The 12,031-nt window shown below is 45.7% G+C and overlaps 1 protein-coding gene across 5 annotated transcripts in view; it reads left to right on the top strand.

Moving 5' to 3' along the window:
- salm (spalt major) overlaps window positions 1-11,384 on the top strand; it is a 60,207-nt gene extending 48,823 nt beyond the window's left edge. The window contains exons 1-8 of one of the 5 annotated variants that reach the window (XM_085656038.1): window positions 1,296-1,489; window positions 2,525-5,995; window positions 7,129-7,262; window positions 7,441-7,728; window positions 8,100-8,364; window positions 8,814-8,962; window positions 9,247-9,420; window positions 9,700-11,384. In XM_085656038.1, coding sequence (XP_085512164.1) covers window positions 1,378-1,489; window positions 2,525-5,995; window positions 7,129-7,262; window positions 7,441-7,728; window positions 8,100-8,364; window positions 8,814-8,962; window positions 9,247-9,420; window positions 9,700-10,116 — 5,010 coding nt within the window. In that variant the 5' untranslated portion in view covers window positions 1,296-1,377 and the 3' untranslated portion in view covers window positions 10,117-11,384. Of the gene's footprint in view, window positions 1-1,295; window positions 1,490-2,524; window positions 5,996-7,128; window positions 7,263-7,440; window positions 7,785-8,099; window positions 8,365-8,813; window positions 8,963-9,246; window positions 9,421-9,699 lie in introns of those variants that run through there. The other 4 variants (XM_035870878.2, XM_035870882.2, XM_035870881.2 and 1 more) reach the window with 4 other exon arrangements.
- Window positions 11,385-12,031: the final 647 nt, after the last annotated feature.

Raw genomic sequence — 12,031 nt, 5'->3', positions numbered from 1 at the left:
GGCGACGTCCTACCTAGTTATGATCCCCGGTTGGCTTATCGCAAGGCTACGATAGGAGGTGACTACATAACCAAGTCCGAGGAATCGCGTAAAATCGCGTGGGTGTCGGATCGTAGCTCCGAGAAAAGAAACAGAGAAGGATAGAAGGTGAGGAGAAAGGAGAAAAGAAAAAAATTATGAGGGAGGGTCGGAGGAAGGGAAAGGAAGAGGTAGAGAGAGAAAGAGAGAAAGAGAAAGTCAACAACGCACGGAATCGTGTGGGTGGTAAAGCGAGGGTGCATCGAGCGCGGCCAGATAATAATTAATAACTCGTCGGTGAGTGGCTAACGCAAGCGCCGCCCCTTTTCCCCTGATTTATGAACCGCACCGCCTCCCTGTCATAACCGAAGCAACGTCGCCGGTAGCCTGGTGTGAGCTGCTGCTGCTGCTGCTGCTACCTCCACTTGCGACGGTGGTGGTGGTGATGATGCCAGTGGTAGTGGTGGTAGTGCCGCTGCCGTTGCCGCCGTCGCTGCTGCTGCTGCTGTTGCTGCTGCTGGTGCTGCTAGCGATGGTGGTGGTGCTGGTGTTGGTGCTCGTGGTGGTGGTGGTGGTGGTGGTGGTGGTGGTGGTGGTGGTGGTGGTGGTGGTGGTGGTGGTGGTGGTGGTGGTGGTGGTGGTGGTGGTGGTGGTGCTGCTGCTGCTGCTAGTGGTGGTGGTGCTGCTAGTGGTGGTGGTGGAAACTCGCGCGGATAGTGGGACGCCACGATCGCTGGCGATCCCAAGAATAGTGGTGGGGATGAGGTTGCCGGCGTACAGTGGTATTGCGCGATCCTACCTATGCCCAGCCTGCTTCTTTACCGAGCGATCAGTCGGTTTTCGTCCTTGCTGGATGACACCGGTCGTAACAAGCTGTCGCGCGTTCGATCGTTACGAGTACGCGGAACTCGCTTCCCCCACTACGCTTTCCTTTGCTTCTCTTCTCTTCTCTTCTCTTCTCTTTTCTTCTCTTTTCTTCTCTTCTCTTTTCTTCTCTTCTCTACTCTACTCTACTCTTCTCAATCACGGATCTTGCCGCGAGTTGGCGCTCTCTACGTGGAGAGTAACGCTATATAGGTATATAGAGGAAGAAAAAGAGAAAGAAAATCCACCTACGCGCGAAGAGACGTTAACTTTATTCTTGGGCCGACGCGAAGCGCGAGATATCGTCTCGCTCGCACGAATGCCGACCGGAGGTGAATAGTGACGGCGGTGGCGGCGGCGGCGGCGGTGGCGGCGGAAGCGGCGGCGGCGGTGGAGGAGGAGGAGGAGGAGGAGGGGGAGGTGGGAGAGGAGGAGGAAGAATTGTTGGCAGAGACGTGGAATTGTAAAAGAGGAGAGTGTTCTTCTTCGAACGTCATGCAGCTCATGCGATGGAGCATAACGCGTCGCCTGGAGTGTCGAGGCATTAGGCAATCTCAGGAGAAAAGCTGCCAACCAACGACAAGGATTTATTCCAGCCGATCCTCCGGTACGAATCACTTTCGACGAGACCGAGAGAAACGCTTTATTCCGAGGGAGTGCGTTATTCTTTTGCTTTTTCTTTTCACGTGACGATCTCGCTGGGTGTCCAATTGGAAAGTGTTTGAAAACTCGCGCACTTCTTTTACTTTCGTTGAACGAACACGTGAGTCGCGTTGAAACGTGGACGAACAATGTGCTAACCGTTTATCTCGAATTTCCCTTTTATCGTTTCTTATTCTCCTTTTCGAAAATATTAAAAACATCGTGTTGATTATAATAGTGATCGAATATATAATTATGTGTTCGACAAAACTTTTCGATCGTTAAGATTCGATTTGAACGGTACAAAACCGATCCTACATCTAACTATCGACGAGGAGAATAGCAATCGTGCGATTTCCATTTTTCATTATTTGCATGGAAGGTCGGCGATCGTTGTTGGCTTGGATATTGTTAGTACGAAATGGTGTGAGATTAATCGTGAGCTTCACCCTTCTCGCGAAGAATACTAATGAGCACGCTTTTACATTTTTTTATCATTGACACAAATGGCAAACGGCCCTCGGCCACACGACCGTTCGTAAAAGTTTCTCCGTTTTGCGATCGCTTCTCTCTCTAAAGAGCGAATAACGATACCAATCGATCGTTCCTTTCGAACGTCGAAACGAACGTCGAAACGAACGTCGAAATGAACCACGAGCCACGTTCTCTCCGTTTCGAACCTACACTCGACGTGTTCGCGATAAAAGACGACGATTCTCCGACGTGCTCGAGAAAATATTTATCTACTTCATTTGACATGCTATCACGGTTGCAATGTATGTCCTGAATATAATATGAAACCACAACTTATCGTTTTTTTTCTGTCCTTGATGGTCGTTCGCTCGTGAAGTGAAATTTTTAAAAAATTGCGGCCTTTGACTATTCTTCTTGTGTATACTTCAGCGAAAGATTTATCAAAAATGATATTTGTCGAGAAGAATAATCGAGGAAAAGAAATGATCGCGTTAATTAAAGGAATCCCACCGTCTTTCTGTTGCAGGAGAGGAAAATGATTTCATATCGGACGGCGAGGAGAGTGGCGGCGGTGGAGGAGGAGACGAAGCGGTTGATCTTACAGCGGCTCGAACTCATCACGGAGATGAGGATGAAAAGGATCAAGAGGATCCTTTGGAGGAAGATGAGGAAGGCGTCGACGAGCAAGACGAACAGGACGAGGACGAAGAAGGCTCGCGAAAGCAAATGCACCATCGGCAGGACGCGGAAAACAATAACAACTTCGTTGAGGGTGGAGCGAGTAGCGGGATCTTTCCACCGGCTGGTACTAGTCACGTCACACTCGAAGCCCTTCAAAATACGAAAGTGGCCGTCGCTCAATTTGCGGCCACTGCACTCGCCGGTGGTGCGGACAGTGAGGCAGCTCTACAGGACTTGGCCCTTTTGCAAAGTACGCTATACACGCTTCAACATCAGCAGGTTTTTCAATTGCAGCTGATAAGTCAGCTGCAACAACAATTATCTATTACTCATGGCCAATCTGTGCCACAATCGTCGACGGCTGAGCCACCCAATAGCAAGGAAGCTTCGCCGTCTCCTGTCCTGCATCCGAAGGCATTGTCTACATTGACCTCGCCACCTTCCTGTCGATCACCTAGCAGTAGTCATCGTCAACAAAGCTCGCCGGCGCCGGCAACGCCTAATCTACCCCAAGAACGGCCTACGCCTAGCAGCAGTGCTTCTCCTCTGAATCTGCCGCTGCCAGCTACGCCGAACGTCTCCTCGAGCATACCAACGACGAGTAACAATAGCAATCTAGCGTTGTCTCATCAGATGCCGCCGCTATGCTCGATAAGCTCGTCCTTGGCGTCCTCGATAATAACCAATACGGATCCACCGCCGCTTCACGAACCCAACACCTTGGAAATGCTACAGAAACGAGCGCAAGAGGTGCTGGACAATGCCAGTCAAGGACTATTGGCTAATAACCTCGCGGACGAGCTCGCCTTCAGGGGTGGCAAAGGTTCTCGGCTCTCGCCTTACGACTCGAAATCAGGTGGCAGCCGGGGAGAACATTTCTTCAAGCACCGATGTCGTTACTGCGGCAAGGTTTTCGGCAGCGACTCGGCCCTACAGATCCACATACGATCCCATACAGGTGAGCGACCCTTTAAATGCAACGTCTGCGGCAGCCGATTCACCACGAAGGGAAACCTGAAGGTCCACTTCCAGAGACACACGGCTAAATTTCCGCACGTTAAAATGAACCCAAATCCCGTCCCCGAGCATCTCGACAAGTATCATCCGCCTCTCCTTCAGCAGATAGCCTCGGGTCAGAGGCCAATGCCGTCTCCGCCACCTCCGCCCCCTTCGCATCATCCCTCGTTTCATCCAGCGGCTACGGCCCACGGATTTCTTCCTCCTCAACCACCTCTGCCACTCAGTCTCGCCTTACCCGGAATGCCACCCCTTTACCGGTCTCCCATTATTAATCATCGCGACGACCAAGAGTTACCGGAAAACTTGAGTAAACCCGTAACCACGGTACCGACGGCCACCTCGCCCCTCTCCCCAGCTGCTCTCTCCAACTCCCACCATTCCTCTTTCCACGATAATCATCAACAACAGCAGCAAAAGCAACAGCTCGAGCAAGAGGAAATCAAAATGGAACAGCGTTCGCCTCTTCAGGAACAATATCAGCAACGACCGACTAGTAGGGACGGTACTGATAGAATAACGCCGAAGAAAGAACCTGAGGATACCGAGGAACCAGTGGAAGAGGAGACCGAAGATTTTGAAGAAACAAGGCGATATCTCGCTTCGCCGCCTTCTTCGGCTAACCCCCCCTCGCAACCTCAAACCTATGAGGACTGTAGTATGGATAGTAAGATAAGTGGCAGATTGGAGGCCGATGGTGATATGGAGGTGGACGAGGAGACCGAGGAACAACCGGAAAATCTTTCTAGTCGAGGTACGGCCGGTCGTTTGCCTCAACAAATCGTCGCCTATCCCGGAGCATCGCCGGCTAGTAGCAGTGCAAGCAGCGGAAGCGTTCAAACGTCTTTCGCCGGGATTTTATTCCCTGGGCCACCTGGTCATCATCAAATACCACATCACACTGTCGCGAACGCGAGCGTGACGCCAACCGTGTCGGCGGCCGAGATGATCGTCGACCCTGCCAAGGATCCGGCGATATATTCCAGTCTCCTTCCAAGACCCGGAAGCAACGACAATTCTTGGGAGAGTCTGATCGAAATAACGAAAACGTCGGAAACATCGAAATTACAACAATTGGTCGATAATATCGAACACAAATTGACCGATCCAAATCAATGCGTTATTTGTCACAGAGTACTCTCTTGCAAGAGCGCCCTGCAAATGCATTATAGAACGCATACAGGAGAACGTCCGTTCAAGTGTAAAATCTGCGGGCGAGCTTTTACCACGAAGGGCAACCTCAAAACCCACATGGGTGTACACCGTGCGAAGCCACAGCTTCGAGTGTTTCATCAATGTCCCGTTTGTCATAAGAAGTTCACGAACGCTCTCGTGCTACAGCAGCACATACGTCTGCACACGGGTGAGCCTACCGATCTCAGTTTGGAACAGATACAGGCAGACGAAGTGAACGAATTTCCCCCTGGCTATTCGCATCATCCATTAGCCTCTTTCCTACCTCAAGGATTTCCACCGATACATCCGACGAGCGCGGGTTTCTCCCTAGGATTTCCACCCTCCCGACAGCCTACCATAGAACGACAACACCAGAAAAACGACGTAGACGTTAAGGAAGAACCCCAACAGCAACAGCATCAACAACAACAGCAACAGCAACATCAATTACATCATCATCATCAACAGCAACAGCAGCAACAACAGCAGCAGAGATACATGGAAGAACACAACGAGGAAGTGGAAGAGCAAGAAGACGAAGAGGAAGATCGCAGGGAGGATGACGAAAGGTGCGAGGTCAATCGCGATAGGTGTATCCCGGACACCGAGGAGGAACAGGATCACGAGAACGAGGAAAGCGAACAAAAAGAAATCTCTCTATCTACCTTCTCGACCTCTTTGGCTGCTTTGGAGAATCAAGTGCGAACGATCACGACTACGGCGACCGGCACGGCCTCGATCGTCGCGAGATCACCTTCCTATCATCGTTACAACGGCAGCGACAAGAGCAATAGTCCTCCCACCGGTGGGGCACCCCTCGATCTCACCCCTCGAGCCTCATCGACGCCAGCCTCGGTATCATCCGCAGCGACGCCGCCACCCCAGACGACACCCCATCACGCGCATCCTTTCGGAATGTTCGCAGGCCTCTTGCAGACGGTCTCCTCCTCGCCTTCCACCAGCACCATGGGATCCTCCTCCAGCATAAACAGTGTCACTTCGATGAATACCGTCGCTCCTGGCAGCGGTGCCAGCGGTCCACTAGCCTCCCTCACTACATCGGCAGTCCTTGCTGCCACATCGACCTACAATCCGCTCGGCCTAGCTGTCGGAGGGCCAGCAGGTAGGCGCTGCTAGCATCAGGACGAGCTGCAGTTCCTGCTACACCTTCCTTCTCTCATCCGATTATCGATTTTTCTCATCTTTCTTTCTTACGACAGTTGCTCTTCCCCATTGCCAAAAATCCTTTGCTTTTTATCTTTTTCTATTTTTTTCTTTCTCTCACTTTCTCTCTCTCTCTCTCTCTCTCTCTCTCTTTCTCTGTCTATCTATCTATCTATTTATCTATTTATCTTTCAATTTTGATCTTTGTCTCTCTTTCGAAATTCCTTTTTATCTCTTTCTCTCGTTGCTTGACCAATACCAATCACTCCCTCCTAATTCATCATCAATGCCCGTTGTGGTGTAGCCGGACCTAGCACTCATACCGTCCGTTATAACTCACTATAACTTCGTCGAGGTGTTTAGCTCCATTTTCGATCATACTTTTGCAACTTCCAGTTCTCTGTGTTTCTGACGTATCATCCCAACACGCCCTTGATATTTTCGAGAAAAGCCGCGAAACTACGACGATCTCGCGTTCTTGAATGGAGACAGATCGGATTTGCATCATTGTACTTGAATTCAACGGTTTTTTTTAGGTTTTAGTTCTCGCAATGGATATTATCGATATTTGGAAATTTCTTGCTGAGTTAACGCCTAATATTTCATATGTATTTCATTAAATAAACAATATGTTACAATATACAGTCGTATTCACAATATTCTCCCTACTCCTTCTGAATGTTCCAAGTATAAAACGATTATTCAAATATCATAATCATCATTGCAACGTTCTATTGTAAATTGAATTCTTATAATAGCAATTCGATTAAATTCACAGCACGATTCCTTTCGATAGCGAGTCACTCGCGCTGCATTTTACAAAGCATTCGATAACAATATTTCCACGTACAAACGTGTATAAATTACGATACGTAAGATAAGAAAGACGCGTAGTTTGCTTTAACGAAAGAGTCAAGAAATATAAAGAAATATCTAAATGTATATATAAAAAAGAGGAAAAGGAAAAAAAAATACAAAAATGATATACAAAAAAAATAAAATAACGAAAGAAAAAAAAAAAATAAAAAACAAATAAAAAGCCAAAAGAATAACTAAACCGATGTCGATGTTAAACAGTAAAATTTGTTCCAGTACGTGGAAACACTACGTGTAATATCTGCTACAAGACATTTGCGTGCAACTCTGCTCTGGAGATTCATTATCGAAGTCACACGAAGGAGCGGCCTTTTAAATGCAGCATATGCGACCGAGGATTTTCGACGAAGGTAATTCTTTTCCGTCTAAAAACGAGGAGCTTCGCTCCCTTATCCGACGTTTTTTAGAAACGAATCGATAGAGTACAATCGCGATAATAAAAATATAAAAAGCTCAGAATCGAATTGAACGCTTTAGCTCTGGAACGTTTGGAAATTGGATCAGGCCATTATTGTACAATAATTTCAGAATGCTGGATCGGACGTATGCTCCTCGTGCGCGGAGCAACGAAAGCCCTTTGCCATAAAGGGCGCCCCACAAACGAATAACCGATATCAGAGCGAGGAGAGAAGAACGTCGACTAGCGGAAACGAGGAGAAACCCAAACGCAGGCGGCGGAGGCCTGAGGAACGGAAGAACCGGGGGCGGACCGGGACCGGAGGGGGGCGGGGGCTGACGTCTATCTATTCAACCGTCCGCCTGCCCCCGCTGATGCCACCCGCCCTCGGACTTCTCACCTCGGACCACGTCTTCCTGGTAAGGGACTCCAGCATCATGCAGGCTTCATCCAATGTCGACTTTAACGCTCCATAGTGAGTTCACTTAGTCGATTGAGCTGGGTTCAAACGAGGAAAATAAAGCAAAAAAACAAAAAAAAAGCCAAAAAAAATGTATTCTACAATAAGAAAAATTTTGTGGTCATTTTCTTTTTCTACTCCAGCTCATTCAACCGGGTGAACGCACCCATTAAATTAAGCTATAAAAGTATAACTATCGTTGGGAACTATTCCCATAGAATAACCAATGAAAAATTTTAATATATCGATAATAATAAAAAAAAGAAAAAGAAATATTCTAATTTTCTTAAACTTAAGAGATTTAAAGAAAATTTCGATTCTAATTCGCAGGGCAATATGAAACAGCACATGCTGACACACAAAATACGCGATATGCCACCCCATCTCTTCACCGATGCGAAACAACAACACCAACAACAAAGCCAGGATCACGAGAGTTCTAGGAGTCCTATGTGCAGCGACGATTTGAGTTTACCACCTCCACCTCCACCTCCACCACCACCACCGCCGGTACCACCGGCGTCAATCGAGTCGGCAGTACCAATGAAGAGATCTCCACCCGAGGGTGATCTTCCGGCACCAAAAAGACCACCCAGTAAGTGGTTTTTCTGTTTAAATTCAAGGGAAATTAATTCGCTTCTTCATCGAGCGCATTCTTAACTCTCTAAGCTTTACGCTGTAGTCTCAATAACATCGCTAATTCACTACCGCAACTAGCTTTCTTTTTTGCACGCCTCGCATCCTCTCATCTTTTGCTTTCTTTCGTATATACGAAAACTCTAAATGTCTGAAATCAAATTCTAATTGTATTTCCTAAATACTCTTCGAGGTTTATTCGAAACGCGTTGCTTCGTCAATTGTTGAATTTTCTTCAATAAAACTACGAAAGTTGAACTCGTAGAAAATGAAAAAAGAAAGAGAAAAAAAAAGAAAGAGAAAAGAAAAGAGAAAAGAGAAACAAGAAAAAAAGAGAAAATAACGTCGAGTATCACGAAGCAATAATCGAACGGCCACCTGAGCGAAACTGTGTGTATATGTTTGCAGGCGTGCCGAGTAAACACTTGTGCCAGATTTGCAATAAGAATTTCTCATCATCTTCGGCGCTCCAGATCCATATGAGAACTCATACTGGCGACAAACCATTCCGATGCACCGTCTGCCAGAAGGCCTTCACCACCAAGGGTAATTTAAAGGTATAGATATGAAACAATAAAATGTCTCACTCTATATATATATATCTCTCTCTCTTTCTCTCTAATTCCTTTCATACCTTTCTATCTGTCTCATAATATCCTCAGCTCCAAAAACTTTTCATTAAACCGGCTAGCCGCTATTGCTTTTCTACTAACGCAAATACATAACATACGAATTCGCAAGCTCGATGATAGACTAGCGCTAAAAATAATAAAAAATATAAATACAAATTGGAGGTCAAACTGATATTGAACTCTCTCTTTCTCTTGTTATTTCAATGCAGGTACATATGGGAACCCATATGTGGACCAACGGAGCCTCGCGGCGAGGACGACGCATGTCGTTGGATCTGCCACCTCTGCCCATCACTCCCAAGGACTCGGAGTTCCTCCAGCGACGGCCGGATCTCTTCTATCCTTATCTACCCGCGCCATTCCTTAACGGAGTACAGCAAAAGGTGAGTGGCAACGTGAAAACGCTAACTTTTAGAAAAAATGACAAATTTTATTGTTATCGATTTTTTCATCTTTCCTCCACCACCCTCCCCCTTCTCCTCTCTTTCTCCCCAATTTACTTTTATCTTCATTGTCATATTATGTCAGTATCATTGAAAGTATCGTCAAATTAATGGACAAATCATCGATACTGTTAACGATCAATTATTTCTTTCACTTCGATTTATAGGTAATTGCGCCCGATTAAAGCTAACCGAAAGGCGTAAACGTTAACTTTACAGCTGAACGAGATATCGGTGATCCAAAGTAACAACGGTTTGCCGGCACACTCGGTAGGCGCGGCAAAGTACGCAGGACTATTTGGTTCCGTGTACAGTGGAAACGGAGGAGGCTTCCCTGGGGACAAACAACCGATGGCGCCAACCAGCAACGGGCCCTTGGTCGACGGCAAACCAGCGATACCAACAGGCTCGATGCTTTTCCAAACGCCATCGCCGTCTCATTCGCCGGGTACACCTTCCTCTAACAGCGGAAATCAAAATTCGGCTAGTGTTCCGTCGTGGACGACGAGCACCGGCGACCCTCTTCAACATCATTTCGACAGAGAGCCACCAAGTAGAACAGAGAACGCAGCTACACCACCTACGGCGAGATTACCGCCACCTTCGGCCCCAAGAGGTGAAGGGCTCGCCGCGTGAACCTCGACATATCCTTGGATTTTCTTGTAAAATCCGTAACTCGCTATTTATGTACAGTATAGAAATAATAATAAACAAAACAAAAAAGAGAAAAGAAAAAAAAAAGAGAGAAAAGCAGGAGGAGAAGAGATCGGACCTTCGCTAAGTCCCGACCGGACCCACGGACTGGCTCATCCACGAAAAATGGAGTTTACGATTTATCCTCCGTCCCCGAGTGACATAAAAGGAAGTGACCATAACGATACGAGAGAAGGAACACGACCAACGTCGAACGTTTTCCCGTGACTAACGAGCTCTAAAATGAGCCTGTGCATTTTTTTTATTATTATGATTATTATTAATCTCGGGACTCAAACGGACTACAGCGCCGCTCCCGCCGTCGTCATTTCTTCGAGTGAGCCGAATATCAGAAGAACGGTTTGTCCGGTATCACTGTTCCCTTTATTTCTGTCTTCATTTCATCAGTGTTCCAAAACTCAAAGAACATCAAATGTTCTTTCGTGTTATTTTCCTACCTAATAGATATCAATAATTAATGTATAAATGAATGATAACGAGATCTACGTTTTTTTCTCTTTCTCTCTCTCTCTCTCTCTCTCTCTCTCTCTCTCTCTTTCTCTCTCTTTCTCTCTCTCTCTTTCTCTCTCTCTTTCTCTCCTTTAATATATCCATAACTCTATATTATACAGTGGTGCTACGGATAAACGAATGACGACATCATGTTCCTATTATAACACTAGTCTTAACGCGTAGAAATGATCGATAGGTAAATCGATTCGATATTTGACTGCTTCCAGATAGCTTAGGGAGCAAAAATCATACGAAGTCACTGACTCCGGGAAATATTTCGAAACCGGACCGTTTCGCGTTACTCCTTGCTCTTTTTAATTAATGCCTATCCACACACATATACACACATACACAAACACACAGATATACAGGCAAACGGTCAAACACTTACACAAATGAATACATCACATTTGTATGCTCGAAATACGCGCGATCGGGTCCTCTAAGAATTCGTTGATAACGTCGAACCTTTTTAGGGTGAGGGATTCAAAGAAGAACGCGATGCCTAGACTGAGCTCGTTTACTTTGGCCGATTAATGAAATCAGTAATTACGGACAAAGTGTGAGCCAAAAGACACGTGGTGTCACGTCGACTTAAAATTCCCTGAACTCTGACCGTCCATTCGCGACAGTGATGGTCACCTCACTTAGAATTATCTAAAGCTATTCTATAAATATATACATAAAATGTATACATATAAATCTATATATATATATATATATATATATATATATATATATATATATATAAGAATAAAAAATCATTGTATTCGAGCGAAGGGGCGTGAATGTGTGAGTTGTATACACTTGGAGAGCACGTGTCAAACTTTCCCTTTTTAAATAAAAGGGAAAAAAGAAAGGGAAACTTGAGAGCAAGATGAAAGAATGCGTGTGCGTGAGTAAGTATGTAAGAATGAGTGAGAAAATAATGGCTCATGCGAAAAAAATATACACACATATATATATATATATGTATATATATATATATATATATATACACATACACACACACACACACACATATATATATAAATAAATATATATAAATATATATATATATATATATATATGTTTATATATGCATATATATATGTAGGTGTAATTTAGAGGCGGGCCCGGCAGCGCCCCTCGCTGTGATATGAGAGGAGCAGCCTGCAATCACTAAACCATTGTACTTATATCTTGTATCATAGTATTATAAAAGAATAATAATAAACTAATTATTATATCGTCATTTACTCGTGCGCACGAAAGAAAATATAAAAAGAGGAGGAAGAGATGAGAGCTTTGGCTCTCATTCTAACGCCGTACATAAAGTCTCGTCGTGTCTCTCATTCTAATTAAT

Source organism: Vespa mandarinia, chromosome 1 (genome assembly GCF_050613455.1).
Source record: "Vespa mandarinia isolate Hongniang chromosome 1, ASM5061345v1, whole genome shotgun sequence".
Taxonomy (NCBI): domain Eukaryota; kingdom Metazoa; phylum Arthropoda; class Insecta; order Hymenoptera; family Vespidae; genus Vespa; species Vespa mandarinia.
The sequence above is the reverse complement of the archived record's forward strand: the minus strand, read 5'-3'. Positions and strand labels throughout refer to the sequence as shown.